Source organism: Schistocerca gregaria, chromosome 4 (assembly GCF_023897955.1).
Source record: "Schistocerca gregaria isolate iqSchGreg1 chromosome 4, iqSchGreg1.2, whole genome shotgun sequence".
Classification (NCBI taxonomy): Eukaryota; Metazoa; Arthropoda; class Insecta; order Orthoptera; family Acrididae; genus Schistocerca; species Schistocerca gregaria.
This window is the reverse complement of record NC_064923.1, coordinates 491,590,254-491,609,833: the sequence shown is the minus strand read 5'-3', so window position 1 is coordinate 491,609,833 and position 19,580 is coordinate 491,590,254. Positions and strand designations below refer to the sequence as shown.

The following is a 19,580-nucleotide window of genomic DNA, read 5'->3' as shown; positions in this document are numbered from 1 at the left end:
CCCATCAAATAATTAAAAGAAATAGTTTACCATTTACTTCATTTTTGCTGTTCATGCCAAAAAGTTTCAGCATTGTGCATGATTTTTTACTTTATTACTTATTTCCTGTTAACACTATTCGCAACACATTTTGCAAACAGTATCCACGCATGGCACTGAACGTATCTCCAAAATTATGTCAGTGTACAAAACACAGTTCAGGAGGAGACATGACACCACAAACATTGAAAAACTAGTGTTTTGTAAAACAGTGCATATTATTATACTCATCCAGTGTTTCATAATGAGGGCATTTACCACTTCCACCCAACTTTAAACAATTTCAAACCAGTTTTGGTTCAAGCCTTTTCATTAGCCTATGGGTGAATAATCTGAAATTTATCGAACCAACATAAATTAGGGTTTGTGTCTTCAACCTTAAGATTTTAATTTGCCACACTGACTCATTAGAAAGTAATCAGACAGTGAAGTTGTTTTATATGTGTAAGTTTGTTTGGATATTGGCTTGTGTCTATCAGCAATACTAAGATTTTGCCTCTTAGAGGTTAAGTTCTGGCCATTAATTCTGTTTCATAATTTTACAAATAGTTTATCATTAATGATTGTCAACAGTAGTTTTGGCATAACAAGTAGTTTATAAAAGCCATTCCTTTTTTTACTAATGTATTAATTCTCAACTTACTGTACAGCCTCATAAATCACCTTCATGTTTAAATTAAGAAATGCCGAATGTGATGGGCCAACAAATGCAATTACCTGGGCAAACAGTATTACAAATTTCTTCAGATTCAAAACTGTTCTGATTTCCTCCACAGCCACCAAAGTTAAATATTTCACATTTATTCTTCTCAGCATTGAAGTACCATCTAGAATCATTTGTTGTATTGCAAAAACCTTCATCTTTGGGTTCAAAACACACATCTCCTGTAGGTGATATAAAGCAAATGAGGTAAGATACTTAACTGAACTAAAATAAACATAATTCTTGACTGTTATAAAGCTTCTAGACTAATCAGAAATATTATAACTGTCAACTAAAGGTTGCTGCAAAGTGAGAAGAAATTATCAGTTACAAAGTGTATCTGCAGATTACAATTAATTTACTCAAGAAGTGAATCATGCACATAACAAATTTACAAGAGTTGATATGTGTTAATGCAGGAGATGACAGAGGACCAAAAGACTGTAGGCCAAAAGTAAATGGAATGGACCTTGTCACTGAAAGACCACATACAAAGTAAGGTAGTGCTGTTTTTGTCAAATTTGGCCTAAACGCCCTGTCAAAAGCTTTAAGACCAGAAAATTATACAGAGATCCTGACTGTTGTGATCTGGTCATGCACAATAACAACAGTACACAAACCACCAAATGGTGAGTTCAAGTTTGTGGAACCCTGTAATTTTCAATCACAATCAATAAATCTGATCACGGATGATTTCAGGTGCTGTAGCACATCTTGGGGTTACCACGAGACTGATAAGAATGGAGAAGATCTTTAAGAATGGGCTGAAAAGATGGGGCTGATGCTAATACATGATCCAAAGCTGCCATCCTCCTCCACCAATGGAAGATGGCATGGTCAGTCAAATCCAGATAACATCTTTGTTAGTGAACATGTTGCCCTTCATGGAAAGAAGGAAGTTTTGTAGCCTCTCTGCCTTGGTACTCCTTTCACCATGGAAGAACTGGAAGTAACCTTCAAATCTATGAAAAGGAACAAAGCTGCAGGCTTAGATGAGCTAAGACTAGAGCAAATTACAATGTTTGGGCCCATACAAAAGCAATAGATCTTAAACTTAATGAACACCTGAATCTCAAAATTACAGATCCCTAACATCTGGTACAAGGCTACAGCTAGAACTTTCGAAGCCTGGAAAAGAACCAACAGATCCTGAACCCTTCTGACCTGTTTCTCTTCTCTACCAACTTTATAAATTCTTGGAAAGGATTATCCTCAATCACATCTACAACATGCTGATCAAAACTTTATATATGAGTAGTCAGGTTTCCACCAAGGGAATTGATACTGTTGTCAGAACCTGACTCAATATACAAAAGAATGATACGAAAGAGGACAAATCACAGATATGGCATCTGTCAGTGGGAGATCTGTCAGCAATGTATGACACCGCAATGTATGACATTGTCTACCACAAGATGATGATCAGAAAGATATATTGAGTCACAAAAGACTACTGCTTAACCCATGTTATCTAGTGTTTGCTGCAAAACAAAGTTTTTTGATGACTATAGATAAGAAGAAGACCCAATGGAGGACCCTGAATGGACTCCCTCAGGGTAGTGTATTGGCACCATTGCTGTAGAACAACCAACCATTCAACCTACGAACAAGACCATTCATTTATGCTGATGACACAGCAACTGCAGCTGAAGGCAAAACCTTTGAAGAAGTGGAGATGAAACTGACAGCGGCCCTCGAAGATCTTGGCAAGTATAGTATAGTATTACGATGATAACTACCTTAAGCCAAACCGGGAAGCCAGGGGAAAGTTAATATTACCTGGAGAGACAAACAGATGTGCCACTATGCAATGATAGTGTGCGTACTTTCAAAAAGCCCTGTGTGCGGCAATGCTATGTCGTCTGCAGAAGGCTCCTCGAATGAGTATCACCTACAGAGCCCGCCAAGGGCACTAGTCTATTTAAGACCAGCTGAGCTACACTCATTCATCCTCTGTTCTCTAAATGTATTGCTACAGCTCTCTGTGTACATAATTGATTCCTTCTGAATGTTACTTAAATGTTCAAGTTTGTAATGCTTCCATGGAATGAACTGGTGTTCAATCTATTAGTCATGTTGTGCTTACACGTAACTACAATACGATTGGCGATGGGTGTAGACCTGTTCTCCACTTAAATTTCTACTCTGATGGTCCTCCGTTTATTCTCACAATGGCTGATGGTATTATGGAGGAAATTTTACATTAGTTGGTCGAACAGCAAGAATCATTCAGCACAATGTTGCACCACAAATCACAGGTGCTGGACAATCAAACTCACATATTTCAATCATTGGCTTCTATTTTGTCCAGTCAGTATGTTCTCTAGTCTGCATCACCTGCAGTTTTGCCCTCCACAGCCCCCATGGTTTATCAGCCTCCCTTTTCTACATAAGATAGGCCCACTGAGGAATGGGATGCTTACAAGAAATGTCTGCAACAACACTGTCATGCTTTTGGAATTACTGACACTATTTTATGTCATGCCTTGTAACTTTCATGGGTGTCATCCAGAATGTATCAGGTCCCATGTCAGCTCACCCATTTGCAGGATCCATTTTCTTAATATGTTACCAAATGTGTGAACTTCTTTCAAAATAATACTGTAAGTGCAGCCATATTACTACATTCCAGGCTGAGTTTTACCACTGTAGGAAGCAACACATCAATCCTAATGAGCATGGGTGGCTGAACTTCATGGGTTAAGTAGTCATAATTTTGTGTCTGATGTGCACAAAGAGCCATATGCTGATCAGATGGTGAGCAATGCTACCATTCATTTAGCTCCAGATCCTGAGCTGCAAGAGCACGACCTCCAGTGTGAAAATCCATTCCTCTCCAAGGATTTAGCTATTGCACTGTCGTTCGAGGTGTTTCGAGCTGTAGTTAACCAAGGTGAGCCATGGGGTAAGGTATCAGCAATCCAACCCTCTCCTCCACACCATGCTTCAGTTAGTTTGCAGGGGGGAAGCAATGATTGTGACAATCTGCACACGATCACAGCATCAAGGTGGCCGGCCTCACTCCCAGCAGCAGCTGCACCAACAAAGTAAACAGGCCACTAAGCAGCAATGTAAGCATTCCATGTTCCCATTCTGCCCTTATTGTTTCATTAACCATGAGCGCCCAGACTTCCCAAAGCGCTGGGTTACCTGTCACAACTGCAACAAAAAAGGTCACACTGCTTGTTTGTAATGCAAAAATTCAGCACAACAATCCTGCTGCGGATATGGGCGTAAACATTGTATCAGCTATTTCTGTTGTGCCCAACAAGCTTTTCATTGATGTTTTGGTTTTTTGTAAAGTTCTGCACGTCCAAGTGGATGCACGAGCTGTGGTAATCTTGTTACACTTATAAACTTATATGGACTTTTACTCCCCTCCTCTTCTCCCTGTGTCACAAAAATTAGTAAATTACAATAAACAGTTTATCCCTATTCTCAGCCCCTGACCTACAAGTCAGTAGTCTGGTCACTTACATTTCTTATTGCAGATAATACATGTACAGAGAGTCTTTTGGGGTGCTTTTACGTTTTTTGGTTTTTACATTTTCAGATGAATTAATTTAGTGTCTGAACAAGTTCCATATGCATAGTTAGACGCATTATGTTCTGAGTTTTCCTTTTTGTTCTCTCCTGGATTGGAATATGCTAACAATTTTGATTTGCACCTTACCATGGAACCTACTACTCAACATAATTTTTTCTGTACCTGTCTGGCTCCAGTGCCACTTTGGGAACAAGTCAAAGATAAATTAGATTGCCTCAGACACTGTGCTCAGACAAACTCTTTGCAGAGTTGTCAGGTGGTAAATATTTCTCAAAAATAGACTTGTCGGATGCCTATTTGCAACTCCCTTTAGATACAGAGTCACAACATATGTTAGATGCCAATACCTCTTTTGGACTGTACCGATACTTGCGGTTGCCTTTTGGAATCACCAGCGTTTCCACTATTTTTCAATGTTTTTTGGGAACAACTTACACCACTGACACTGAGTTGCGCAAACTATTTGATGACACTGTAGTTTCTAGTGCTTCCACTGGCGATCATTTACAAAATCTCCATACTCTTCTTTTTCTGTCCTCCAAGCAGCCAGTTTGAAGCACAATTTAGAAAAATGTGCCCTGCTTAGAGACATACCAATGAGGTGCCCACTTGGTCCCTGGGATGGACACTTCCCAGTAGGGGTTAGTGGTGGTACTGGCTCATAGATATCCCAATGGCTCCTTGCAGCCTATAGCTTATGCCTCAAAAATGATACTTTAGCCATCTTATATGCTGTGAAGAAATTCCACGTTATTCTCTTGGTACCAAATTCCACTAGACCACTGATCACAAAACCATTGGTTTCCTTATTCATCATTACCAGATAAAGTGGCACATCACATTCAATGTTGGGGTCTTTGCCTTTCGCTTTACAACTGCGAGATTCATTTCCATCCTACAGATCAACATGCAAATGCCGATGCTTTGTCCTGCCTGCCGACCGGTCCACATCCAGAATTTGATCAGGAAGAATTTCTCTGTTTCCACATTTATGTTGGCGCACAGCAGATGGTTGATGGTTTTCCAGTAACTAGCACATGGCTGGCAAAGGTTGTAGCTTTGGGTCCCATTTTTTGGAAGATCATGAAATTCGTACAACATGGTTAAAATATATTAAAAACAAAGATTCCAAGACTTACCAAGCGGGAAAGCGCCGGCAGACAGGCACATGAACAAAACACACAAACACACACACAGAATTACTAGCTTTCGCAACCGATGGTTGCTTCTTCAGGAAGGAGAGGGAAAGACGAAAGGATGTGGGTTTTAAGGGAGAGGGTAAGGAGTCATTCCAATCCCGGGAGCGGAAAGACTTCCCTTAGGGGAAAAAAAGGACAGGTGTACACTCGCGCGCACACACACACACACACACACACATACACACACACATATCCATCCGCACATACACAGACACACAGACACAAGCAGACAAAATGGTAGATATCGAAATAGACGACAGAGGGATAGAGAAACAATTAAAATTGCTCAAAAGAGGAAAGGCCGCTGGTCCTGATGGGATACCAGTTCGATTTTACACAGAGTACGCGAAGGAACTTGCCCCCCTTCTTGCAGCGGTGTACCGTAGGTCTCTAGAAGAGCGAAGCGTTCTAAAGGATTGGAAAAGGGCACAGGTCATCCCCATTTTCAAGAAGGGACGTCGAACAAATGTGCAGAACTATAGACCTACATCTCTAACGTCGATCAGTTGTAGAATTTTGGAACACGTATTATGTTCGAGTATAATGTCTTTTCTGGAGACTAGAAATCTACTCTGTAGGAATCAGCATGGGTTTAGAAAAGACGGTCGTGTGAAACCCAGCTCACGCTATTCGTCCACGAGACTCAGAGGGCCTTAGACACGGGTTCACAGGTAGATGTCGTGTTTCTTGACTTTAGCAAGGCATTTGACACAGTTCCCCACAGTCGTTTAATGAACAAAGTAAGAGCATACGGACTATCAGATCAATTGTGTGATTGGATTGAGGAGTTCCTAGATAACAGAATGCAGCATGTCATTCTCAATGGAGAGAAGTCTTCCGAAGTAAGAGTGATTTCAGGTGTGCCGCAGGGGAGTGTCATAGGACCGTTGCTATTCACAATATACATAAATGACCTGGTGGATGACATCGGAAGTTCACTGAGGCTTTTTGCAGATGATGCTGTGTTGTATCGAGAGGTTGCAACAATGGAAAATTGTACTGAAATGCAGGAGGATCTGCAGCGAATTGACGCATGGTGCACGGAATGGCAATTGAATCTCAATGTAGACAAGTGTAATGTGATGCGAATACATAGAAAGATAGGTCCCTTATCATTTAGCTACAAAATAGCAGGTCAGCAACTGGAAGCAGTTAATTCCATAAATCATCTGGGAGTATGCATTAGGAGTGATTTAAAATGGAATGATCACATAAAGTTGATCGTTGGTAAAGCAGATGCCAGACTGAGATTCATTATAAGAATCCTAAGGAAATGCAATCCCAAAACAAAGGAGGTAGGTTACAGTACGCTTGTTCGCCCACTGCTTGAATACTGCTCAGCAGTGTGGGATCCACACCAGATAGGGTTGATAGAAGAGATAGACAAGATCCAACGGAGAGCAGCGCGCTTCGTTACAGGATCATTTAGTAATTGCGAAAGCGTTACGGAGATGATAGATAAACTCCAGTGGAAGACTCTGCAGGAGAGACGCTCAGTAGTTCGGTACGGGCTTTTGTTAAAGTTTCAAGAACATACCTTCACCGAAGAGTCAAGCAGTATATTGCTCCCTCCTACGTATATCTCGCGAAGAGACCATGAAGATAAAATCAGAGAGATTAGAGCCCACACAGAAGCATACCGACAATCCTTCTTTCCACGTACAATACGAGACTGGAATAGAAGGGATAACCGATAGAGGTACTCAGGGTACCCTCCGCCACACACCGTCAGGTGGCTTGCGGAGTATGGATGTAGATGTAGATGTAGATGTAGAATCAAGAATTTGTGGAACCACCTCAATCAGGCTGTTCACACCAAGGATCCTCAACTGGGTAACCTAGCACAGCTGGACACAGCACTGAAGTCAGCATGTCTCCACAGCTCTGTACTTCTGGAGCTCCACTAACACTTTTCCTGAACGTATTTCACAGTCTGGACTGCAAAATATGGTTATTCTGGTTTTTGGCAGGTGGTTATATTAATGTGACCTGACAGTGTCTACAATTCAATAATCTTTAAAGGTCAAAAAAGTTTCATTACCCCAGTAGAAGCTGTCACAAATGGTGAGACATCATAAAAACTGTAATCACCACAAAATTAGAAAACTATTAGCAAAATAACACAGAATACAGTTCCAGAGAACTTGGATGACCAGCGGCAAGTAGGTTTGCTACAATTTAGGAGATGTTAACTCAGTAAATGGTCATCTTTATTTAATGGATGATATAAAGACTAGAATCCATTTACACATGGAACCACAAGTGAACGATCAAAACTTTAGAACAACAAAAGGTATGAAAACATCTGTATCATTAATAGAACAGACAAACCATGGTTGATAGTGGAAAATTTTTCTGTCTAAATATGAGAAAAATTTGCAAAAAACTTTTGTATAAAATCTGGTGTACATTCACAGGAATATTAAACAGCATGAAAAAAGAGTAAACTTCCTAGATATATATTTGAGATTTGCCTGAAAGTATAGTGTTGCTCTTAGTAAAATGATCAGTTGATCCTTGGCAGACAATGTGTCAACATTCATTATCTACAATACGAAGATCAAAACAATGGTAAAGTACCTTCAGAAACCACAAATAGCACTGCACAAAGCTGCATTATTATCCCAAACACCTGTTATCTATTTCTGATCACTACAGACTGGAAGATTCACAACATATTGTAGAATAAGGAAATACATGGTGCTCAAATAAAGACTAAAGGCTGGAACAGAGGCTTAATATCAATAAGATATAAACAAAAGAAGTTTACCAAGTGTAAACTAACAATACGGATATTGAAAAAAGAAGAGTAAGAAGAGTAAAATAATTCTTAATTCATTAAAAGTTCACACTGAAAGCAGGATATGCACTTCAATATAATTTTATTTGCTTTCAATGGGCACAAACAAACTTTTAACATAATGAAGATGACTAGTTACATCTGAAATAGAGTTCAATCACTGATTCTCTCACAGCCATCATGTACGCCGTTCATACTCTTATGTGCTTGGTTGTTCTTAACTTTTATACTAACACAGTTTTCTTATTTCTATAAAAGCATATTTTTCTTTTTAAGCTTGAGTGCATTTAAACATTTAACTACCTTTAAGTCTTCTCAGAGCTTTGCACATACATACATTTCTTGTCAAAATGAATTGCTAGTATGTAGTGCTGTTGTTTTCACTTACTTGGTTTTGGGCAGCAGACAGCATATTCTCCCAAAGGACTCAAATGACATTTGTGTGATGAAGGGCACTGCAAGCCATTTGGGCCACACTGCATCACATTAGATGTGTTTTTCAACAACAGAGGGTGTCCATAGAGACAGGGGTTCTCTTTGTGTGGCAAGCACATGGGTACTGGTGGACAAGGCCTGTCTATACACGATACTTTAACAAGGCGACACGTCTCTCCATCACCATTGCATGAGATATCTTCACATGGATTGCGACACTTGCAGGTCTGGCATCCAAACTGATCCATATGGTGGCCATGCTCACATGGCTCACATTCCAGTTCAGGACATTCAGCAGGAGCTGCACAAAATATGTATGAGTTTTTAAACAGATTTTGTTTAAAGAACACATTAAAAATTATTTTAAACTGCCAGAGTACAGTGATAAAACATATTTCATAGTTTTTCTTCACTTGTGTTCTAATCTTGACACTGGCTGGCAGAGAATTCACTTTCCTTTTGAGAATTACAACCTTTAAGTAAATAGAATGGGTAGCTCTGAGGGATGTAGTAGTGAAGGCAGCAGAGGATAAAGTAGGGACAAAGACGAGGGCTGCTAGAAATCCTTGGGTAACAGAAGAAATATTGAATTTAATTGATGAAAGGAGAAAATATAAAAATGCAGTAAATGAAGCAGGCAAAAAGGAATACAAACGTCTCAAAAATGAGATCGACAGGAAGTGCAAAATGGCTAAACAGGGATGGCTAGAGGACAAATGTAAGGATGTAGAAGCTTATCTCACTAGGGGTAAGATAGATACTGCCTACAGGAAAATTAAAGAGACCTTTGGAGAGAAGAGAACCACGTGTATGAATATCAAGAGCTAAGATGGCAGCCCAGTTCTAAGCAAAGAAGGGAAGGCAGAAAGGTGGAAGGAGTATATAAAAGGTTTATACAAGGGCGATGTACTTGAGGACAATATTATGGAAATAGAAGAGGATGTAGATGAAGACGAAATGGGAGATACGATACTGCGTGAAGAGTTTGACAGAGCACTGAAAGACCTGAGTCAAAACAAGGCCCCCGGAGTAGACAACATTCCATTAGAACTACTGACGGCCTTGGGAGAGCCAGTCATGACAAAACTCTACCAGCTGGTGAGCAAGATGTATGAGACAGGCGAAATACCCTCAGAATTCAAGAAGAATATAATAATTCCAATCCCAAAGAAAGCAGGTGCTGACAGATGTGAAAATTACCGAACTATCAGTTTAATAAGCCACGGCTGCAAAATACTAACACGAATTCTTTACAGACGAATGGAAAAACTGGTAGATGCAGACCTCGGGGAGGATCAGTTTGGATTCCGTCGAAATGTTGGAACACGTGAGGCAATACCGACCTTATGACTTATCTTAGAAGAAAGATTAAGAAAAGGCAAACCTACGTTTCTAGCATTTGTAGACTTAGAGAAAGCTTTCGACAATGTTGACTGGAATACTCTTTTTCAAATTCTAAAGGTGGCAGGGGTAAAATACAGGGAGCGAAAGGCTATTTATAATTTGTACAGAAACCAGATGGCAGTCTTAAGAGTCGAGGGACATGAAAGGGAAGCAGTGGTTGGGAAAGGAGTGAGACAGGGTTGTAGCCTCTCCCCGATGTTATTCAATCTGTATATTGAGCAAGCAGTAAAGGAAACAAAAGAAAAATTTGGAGTAGGTATTAAAATTCATGGAGACGAAGTAAAAACTTTGAGGTTCGCCGATGACATTGTAATTCTGTCAGAGACGGCAAAGGACTTGGAAGAGCAGTTGAACGGACTGGACAGTGTCTTGAAAGGAGGATATAAGATGAACATTAACAAAAGCAAAACGAGGATAATGGAATGTAGTCAAATTAAATCGGGTGATGCTGAGGGAATTAGATTAGGAAATGAGACACTTAAAGTAGTAAAGGAGTTTTGCTATTTAGGAAGTAAAATAACTGATGATGGTCGAAGTAGAGAGGATATAAAATGTAGACTGGCAATGGCAAGGAAAGCGTTTCTGAAGAAGAGAAATTTGTTAACATCGAATATAGATTTATGTATCAGGAAGTCGTTTCTGAAAGTATTTGTTTGGAGTGTAGCCATGTATGGAAGTGAAACATGGACGATAACTAGTTTGACAAGAAGAGAATAGAAGCTTTCGAAATGTGGTGCTACAGAAGAATACTGAAGATAAGGTGGATAGATCACGTAACTAATGAGGAGGTATTGAATAGGATTGGGGAGAAGAGAAGTTTGTGGCACAACTTGACTAGAAGAAGGGATCGGTTGGTAGGACATGTTTTGAGGCATCAAGGGATCACAAATTTAGCATTGGAGGGCAGCGTGGAGGGTAAAAATCGTAGAGGGAGACCGAGAGATGAGTACACTAAGCAGATTCAGAAGGATGTAGGTTGCAGTAGGTACTGGGAGATGAAGCAGCTTGCACAGGATAGAGTAGCATGGAGAGCTGCATCAAACCAGTCTCAGGACTGAAGACAATAACAACAACAACAAGTAACTTAATATGCTAACAGCAGCCTAATAGTACATTTATTATCATTTGAAGTTTATTATTGATTACCCCAGGTTAAATACAATCAAGCAGCATCACAAAACAACTTTTATTTGTAAACATATATCAAATATATCTAAACCTTAAGTGTAACTGAAACTCTACCTACCACTGCAGGATGGCTGTACATCGGGTGGTGCTCTGGTACCAGGCAGCTCTTCACCTTTCTCATCAACACACCAACATTGTCTGCTCACAGGATGACACTGAATTTGTTCAAATGACCCATCCTCATCATTGCACTGGGGCACATACAACTGTCTCGCTGGAATGCCCTTCTCGTGTGCCTTATGCTGTACTATTGCCTTTTGATGTTGGCATGCTGAATATTCAAATTTAAAACAAAATTCCTCTATTAATTTTTCTTCAGGGGATCTATGATAGACTATAGTTAGAAGAAGGGCTGACTTAGGCACCAATTCAATGAGGAATCTGACAGGGATTCTATGAATCCCTGGAGCTTTGTTCAATTTTAATGATTTCAGCTGTTTCTCCACACCACTGACACTAATACTGATTTCACTCATCTTTTTAGTGGTACGAGGATTAAATTGGGGCACAATTCCTGGGTTTTCCTTTGTAACGGAACATTTGGAAACATAGTTAAGAATTTCAGCTTTTGCTTTACTACCCTCAGTTTCAGTTCTTGTCATATTCACTGGGGACTGGGCAAAAACTTCGGTGCCACTAATTGCCTTTACATATGACCAGAATTTCTTTGGATTTTGTGGAATGTCATTTGACAATATTCTGCTACAGCAGTTACTGAAAGTTTCAAACATTGCCCTCTTGATAGCCAAATGGATTTCATTTAGCATCTCTCTGTCTATAACCTTATGTTTCGCTTTACACTTATTACACAGCAGTCTGTTTCTTGAGAATTTTCTTTATAGGGACTGTATATCACAGAGGGTCCCTCCCATTATAAACTGTTCTTCTGGGTACATTTCTATACAATGCATGGGCAACTATTCTTTTAAAAACTTGAGCCAGAATTCCTCTACATGCTCCTGCCCTGTGCTGAAAGTTTCAGTCCTTCATTGAGACACGACGTTACTGACCTTTTATCTTGTTTACTGAACATACATATCTTTGTGACTGTATCATTTGCCACAGCTGCATCACGATCACTGATACCAGTTTTGATGTGGACATCCTCAAGGAGGTCAGGTCTATTTGTTGCCATTAGATCCAATATATTTTCATGATGAGTGGCATTTCAAGTTATCTGTTCCATTTAGTTTCCAGAGAAGAAGAATAATTTATAAAATATAGAGTGATTATGAAAGATGTTTTACTGAGAGCTTTTTTGGTGCATGTGTATGAAACAAAATTGTTATTCCCCTAAACATAGCAGAAAAATATCATGCTAACAGCACAAATACCTGTTTGGCAATGCATGGTGCGGTTGGTTTGTGGGTGTTGAACGGACCAGACTACAAAGGCTATCGGTCCATTTTTCCCTGACCATGCACCCACACAGGGGAGGGGGGGGGGGGGGGGGGGGGCTGGCCGACCATGGGGGGCCACACAAAGAGACACACTAAAAACCCCAATCTAAAACTGTAGGCCAAAGGCCAGACTCAACACAAAAAAGAAACAAATCCTCAGATCAAGCGATAAAAGCCCCCCACTCAAATAAAACTCAAAACTAAGCCTTCCATTGCACATCATCGAACTGCATGGTGCCTGTACAGTTTCATGAAGCAGGCCACTGCAAGCTACATGAATGACACACTCTCTCTCTCTCTCTCTCTCTCTCTCTCTCTCTCTCTCTCTCTCTCTCTCTCTCTCTCTCACACACACACACACACACACACACACACACACACACACAAACAGCTTTGTACCTACAATGTAGGAGCACAGGTGTGTGTGTGTGTGTGTGTGTGTGTGTGTGTGTGTGTGTGGGGGGGGGGGGGGGGGGGGAATACTTCTGCTATTCTGTGAGTGATCTCCTTCACTCCTAAATTATTACCTATATTTTAAAGAATGCTCAGTACTGATCTTGCTTGAATATAGCAAAAATGAGTAGTAAGATAATGAATATTATGCATGTGAGTTTGTGGTTTCAATAAAAAATAACTGATATTTACACATTTAGCAAATAGATAGCGGACTGAAGCATAATTTCAAGAGCATGTTGGCAATATTTTGGATTCTGGGATTTACAGCAACTGATGAATCTGAGTATCGAAACAAAGTGAACAAAAAGAATACTTAAAAATTCCATAAAATATTTACTATATTTGATTGAGGAATGATGACACTTAACATCAGAAAAAGTGCTCTGTTACTGGATCACAGACCAAAATTAATAAACAAAGGTTAATATCCATTGTACAAATAAACCAAATATTCTACAGAAAAATAATGGTAGTTTTACAGCATTGTAAAGGCAGCTCCTGGCTGCATCATAAGGCAAGCATATGGTCATTACAGACATGTAACTAAAAATGCTTAATAATTTTAGAATTCCAGATTGGAAGATAAGAGTATTTCCAAGAAACAGAGAGTATTGATTTATTTTCTATAATATTTACCAACAACAACTTACTGCATCACTCTGACAGAAAGCACACCAATGTAACTGCACTACTGCAGATACTTCGTGCACTTCTGGTCATCATTTTCTTTTATTTTATTATGAAAGTTATCAGGACTGCATAATATTGTACAAATAGCAACAGCAACAAGTATGTATGTAACTTAAATAATGTACTACAGTGTTAATGCATAACAATGCAAGGGTGACTGGGATTACAGAACTGTACATGATCTGTGACACTGAGAATTCACCATGATGTGAAGGCCACGTATCAGGGCTTCTAAATGTCAGGGCATGCAGTCAATGAAGGCCTGGGTATGTCCCAGAGAATTTCTCGCTCAGCAGTTTGTATGAAAGTTCACAAAACAACAGTAGTTACTGAATTACCATGATGAAAATGTTTTTGACCAAACATACCATAGACATATTTAAAGTCAGACCAATGGCAGGTAAACAACAGTACTCTCTGTTCTTCGAAAAAAGCCTGTTCACTTCCCTCCGTACATGACCAGGCACTATCCAGGTGAAACATGTCATGTGAAGTTACCTGCAGGAGGTGCAGTGTAGTGGGGCTCTAAACCACCCCTAATGAAGCAGTTGATGCTCAAAGTGCCTTCAACATATGCATCTAGATCACACATTGTACCCAATTGTAGCCCAAACTCTAACAAATGACATCTGTCACGCATGCTACTCATTAATGCAGACAGCCAGATTGGCGACACAGTAGTGTTTCACATGTTTATGGTTTAAATGTAAATGCTATATGGCACTGTTAACTGGAAATTCCACAGGGGGTTTTCAGTCACCTATGTAATCACAGGAGGACAGTTTCAAGCAGAAGACATTCAAGGACGTTACATTTCCCCACTCAGGTATACCAGCAACAGTATTCATGAGTGCAATTAAAGTGTGAGACATTTTGTTGTTTCTGGACAACGGAGGCTCCCACAATATATGGTACTGAATCTTTGACACAACTGTGTCTGCACCTGTGGCAGTGCTTTAGTGATATACTGTACTCTCTTAAAGCCATAAGGACAATACCGTATTTACTCTAATCTAAGCCGCACCTGAAAAATTGGACTCTAAATCGAGGAAAAAAAAAAAAAATTCCCGAATCTAAGCCGCACCTGAAATTTGAGACTCGAAATTCGAGGGGAGAGAAAAGTTTTAGGCCGCACCTGCAAATCGAAACAAAGTTGGTCCATTGTAATATGAGACACAATTTAGGTCGAATGAATGACGGTACAGCTACAGTAGTTTGGTTCGAGTCGTAAGCTTAGCAGTTAAGCTTTACCAGGTAGCCATTGCTATGCGTCAGGTGCTCCGTCCGTATTTATACGGATACCCTTCCTTTTTCACATGCTTTGTCTGGTTTGAATCGATTGCGTATTTTTCTTTGATCTGGTAAGTGCTGTTCTCTTTGTTATAGGTGTTTACATCGCACTAAGCTGAAAATGCATTGCTGTCCTGTGTCGTGCATTGTTTCTCACATGACGATAATGAGTGTTTACGGCCTGTCGCTGCTCGCGGCACGGCTTGCTTTTGTACGTGCTACCGCTGCTTACAATTTAAAAAAATAAGAGAGGAATCGTCTCATTAGCAAAATGATGGCAAGAGACTGCAATTTGTTGTTACTTACACTGCTGCTTTCTTTGAAAATGATCAACAAGAACCAAATAATAGACAGTGTATGATAGAAGATGTTCTGAACCAGAGTTTAGTGAAAAATTTTCTCCATTTGAAAATCTTTCCAGGCGCCTCTTTAGTACATTACATTCTGCACAGAAATTAGTCAGCTTAGATTTAAAAATCTAGTCAATTGCCGTGCTTCATTTCTGACTGTTTCACTATTACGCATAAGAATAATATGAATATAAACATGACATGATATGTATATTCTTCCGTGTTTGCTGTTGTCCCACTCTAGTTTCGTAGTTTATTAGGCAGACAGGAATTAAATGAGATAGCAGCAAACACAAAACAATACATGGTAAAATGTTTATATTCATATTATTCTTATGGTGAAGAGAATACTGCATATGATTCACAATTCATAAAAGTTCCTATTAGCAACCATCTCTTCTCACATGTAGGAAAAAATTCAGAATGTAGAGTTGGCCATATTGACAAACATCCCAAACAGTCTTGCCAGTCGGATTTTCGTAGTACATTGAAATGCTGCTACATTCGAAGGTGAAAAATAAGGAATTTGTATTTACTTCGTTGGATAATGTATGAAAATGCAGTGGTCGAAACTCAGGATGGAGAAAAAAAGCTCGTTTTCCACCTTTTTTTAAAATTTATTTACTGATTCAGAGGTTTTGGCAGCAGTATTTATCTTTGTGCCTACAAAGCATGCCTGTGTAGCGCTACATGTATTTGACGGCAGAAGTTAGTTGTGGAAGCACCTACCAACATTTTTCAGAACTTCTGCTTGCTTTGCACTCGATTCTAAGCCACAGGCAGTTTTTTGGATTACAAAAACCGGAAAAAAAGTGCGGCTTAGATTCGAGTAAATACGGTAATACAGTCACACTGTGCTTTCGTCACAATGCATGATCCAGTACCTAACTCTCTTCTACCCTCTGGTTTTCCACATGCAACAAAATTGTTGCTAAACACGGACAAACTTTTAGTGTATAACAAAGCCATCTCCTGGAGCCCTTGCATTCTGCACTATTCAAACTTACTTACATGCTGATACTGACAAGCCATACTGGCATTTATATTCATATTTCCACTTAGTCTGATGGCTTCTCACTGACTCTTAGCATAACAATGGCTTTTGTGATCACAAAAGAGAGGGCACTGTCCTCCCTATATGAAAGCCAGCTTTCTTCAATCTTTATCACTTATTGTTGGTACACTGTTCCGTAATCCGCCTGCCACACTTTGGATTCATTCAGGCCATTCTTTCTGGGAGCTGGATTTTTAACAAACAATAGTGCCAACAGAATGAAACTACATTATTTTATACATAATCAAACATTGGAAAGTCCCGGATGTATTAACAATAACATGGAAAGGATAGATTAATACTCACCACATAGAGAAGGCATTGAGTTGCAGATGGACACAGTGAAAGAAATACTGCAAATATTTAAGCTTTTGGACAAAGTCCTTTCTCAGATGTAGAACGCTCTCTCTCTCTCTCTCTCTCTCTCTCTCTCTCTCTCTCTCTCTCTCACACACACACACACACACACACACACACACACACACGCACGCGCACACACACACACACACACACACAAAAGTAGCCCTGTGTGTGTTGCTGCAGTGTGAATCTGTGAGTTCTACTTCTGAGGAAGTACACTGCCTGAAAGCTTGAATTATTTGTAGTACTTCTTTCATTGTGCTTGTCTGCGTCTCAATGCCTGCTCTACACGGGACTAGCAATCTTTCCATTCAGTATTGTTACCTTATATCTAAAACTCCTATTTTCCTTTATATTTTATCAGATTCTAATGCTTCCATATTCATTTGGTATTTCTCAGTCTAATCTGTAAACACAATTGTAATAGTGTGATTAGAAAAGCAGTAGCCCTTCTTTGCCTCTCTCTTAAGTAGCAAACATTCCCCCCACCCCACCTTCCCCACATGTACAATACGCACAGTGAATAGTTTTAGGGGCATGAACAACACCAGTACTAAGATGATAAATTAAAGCTGATTTCCCATTTGAAACTCATTCTCAACTTGTCATAAATGTTCAATAGTATTATTAAACAATGGAAACTTCAGATAGGAATATCAACAATGTTGTAAAAGACAGATTACTATTTACCATAAAAAAGACGCATTAAGTTGCGGACAGGCACAATTAAAGCCTTTGTAAGTATGTTTTAATTGTACCCATCTGCAACTTAACATATCTTCTTTATGGTAAGTGGTAATCTGTCTTTTCCAACATTGTCAAAAGTACTACAATTAATGACAATGTAATGCAGAGAGACGGGTTCATCATTCCTAATCTATCAGTACACTTTTTCACACTGAAATCTACAGAACATGATGTTCTTTCACGAAAGGAAATATATGGTAAGTTGTACTGTACCTGTAAGAAGAACAGGCTCAATACACTGTGTTCCACATCCATTAGAACAGCATTTCGATGTGGAATTGCAGTCATTGTCTGACTTACATTCATAGTCACAAGATCCAGAATTCATTGGTATTAGATATGGACACTGGCCAGGTTTCTTGGGCAGACCTATAATGAGACAAGTTTTTATAAAGGTGCATATTTACAATAACACTAACTCCAAAATATATGTGTATATCACTGTGTGTAACGTAATTATAAGTATATGAATGCATGATGTCTGTTCTTTAGGACACGTCTGAAAGAAGAGACACAACACATTCGTATAACTGATAACTTAGATGGGCAATGGATCCACCTTCTCAGTGTGGGTGCACAAATACGTCCAACTTCCTGTGAGAATCTCTGAGTAGCAAACGGGAATAAATGGACAGGGACTGTAGACAGGTGGCTCTCAGTGGGAATGTGGATCGGCCGTGAGATGTGCTGAGATAATTTATGCAATTGAGGTAACACTATGTCCCAGATGGCGCAGTGCTTACCACACCTGCCTAATAAGCAGGAGACCCCGGGTTCTAATCCCGGTCTAGCGCAAATTTTCATTCATTGCCGCTGATTCTGCTAAATGTCCTGCTGCAGGTGACAGCATTGAACCCTCTTCAATTTACATGTAATTACAAGTGTTACTTATGATGAGGACATTTTTGTTTCAGTCTACATGTATGGCTCTTTACTTTAGGGCCAATTAAACAATGCTGTTGACCTCTGATAAGCACAAAAAAAGGAATCAGAAATCTGTGATATATTAACATTAATCTCAGATTATTTTGATGTAAACTAGGATCAACTCTGAATAGCAAAATTTTGCATATCCAGTCATGTTCAAATGTAGTCGTCAGCTCATAATGTAGTGACACAACAAAAGAACACATTTTGTTTTGTGTAAATACTGGTAGAAAATAATATGACTACAAAGTATTTTGTGACAGAGTCCTTGGATTGAAAGTTCTTGGTTAACTTGCAATGTCAAATTCAGATAAAAATCTCATGCTTTTGATCAGTACCTCCACCATCATTGTGAGGATTTAAGTGTGACATAGTCATTAAAACATACACAACTGGAACAGGAAACAGAGGTAATGACAGTGGGACATAAAAGTTCCCTCCGTCACACACCTTTGGGTGGCTTGCGCATTATAAATGTAGATGTAGATTTTATTCAAGTTTGACGTGGCAAGTCAACAGAGAACTTTTTATTCAAGTTAAAAAGAAGTAAATAATAAAGTGGTTGTTAGTAGCATTCCCATACGTCTTAAGTTCACATTACTTTTTTCGATCTTTAGTGCTAGGTTACAGTCACAGTGAAAAATGCTGAGTAGCATTGTGGTTTGAGGCCACATTAAACTTACGATAAGTCTGTTCAAAAATTTGAGAAAGGCAAGGGTACACCAACTCCAAGAGGACTATCCCTAGTAAATCACAGTGGTTGTCAAACCAACCTTCAGGTAGGTGACAGCTCCACCTAAGCAGCCAATAGTTCTCTAGCACTGAATAACAGGCTCTAAAACACATGATCTACTAAAACTTTCACTGTGTAACATTACAGGACATATTGGGACATACTGAAGTATTCGATACTGAGACTTTTAGGGGATGTCGATACAGATATGCAAAATGTAAAGGGAAACTTTGGTGATGTTTAAATATTGTACTGTGT

General features: G+C 39.4%; 1 protein-coding gene across 9 annotated transcripts in view; it reads right to left on the bottom strand.

The window, feature by feature from the left end:
* The window catches only part of LOC126365820 (balbiani ring protein 3-like), a 282,987-nt gene that overhangs the window by 16,289 nt on the left and 247,118 nt on the right, over positions 1 to 19,580 (bottom strand). For 6 of the 9 annotated variants that reach the window (XM_050008425.1, XM_050008422.1, XM_050008424.1 and 3 more), the window contains 3 exons: positions 17,876 to 18,031; positions 8,677 to 9,024; positions 757 to 924 (listed from right to left, as the gene is read on the bottom strand). In XM_050008425.1, the coding sequence (XP_049864382.1) occupies positions 757 to 924; positions 8,677 to 9,024; positions 17,876 to 18,031 (672 nt within the window). Of the gene's footprint in view, positions 1 to 756; positions 925 to 8,676; positions 9,025 to 11,373; positions 11,587 to 17,875; positions 18,032 to 19,580 lie in introns of all 9 variants that reach the window. The other 3 variants (XM_050008419.1, XM_050008418.1, XM_050008417.1) reach the window with 1 other exon arrangement.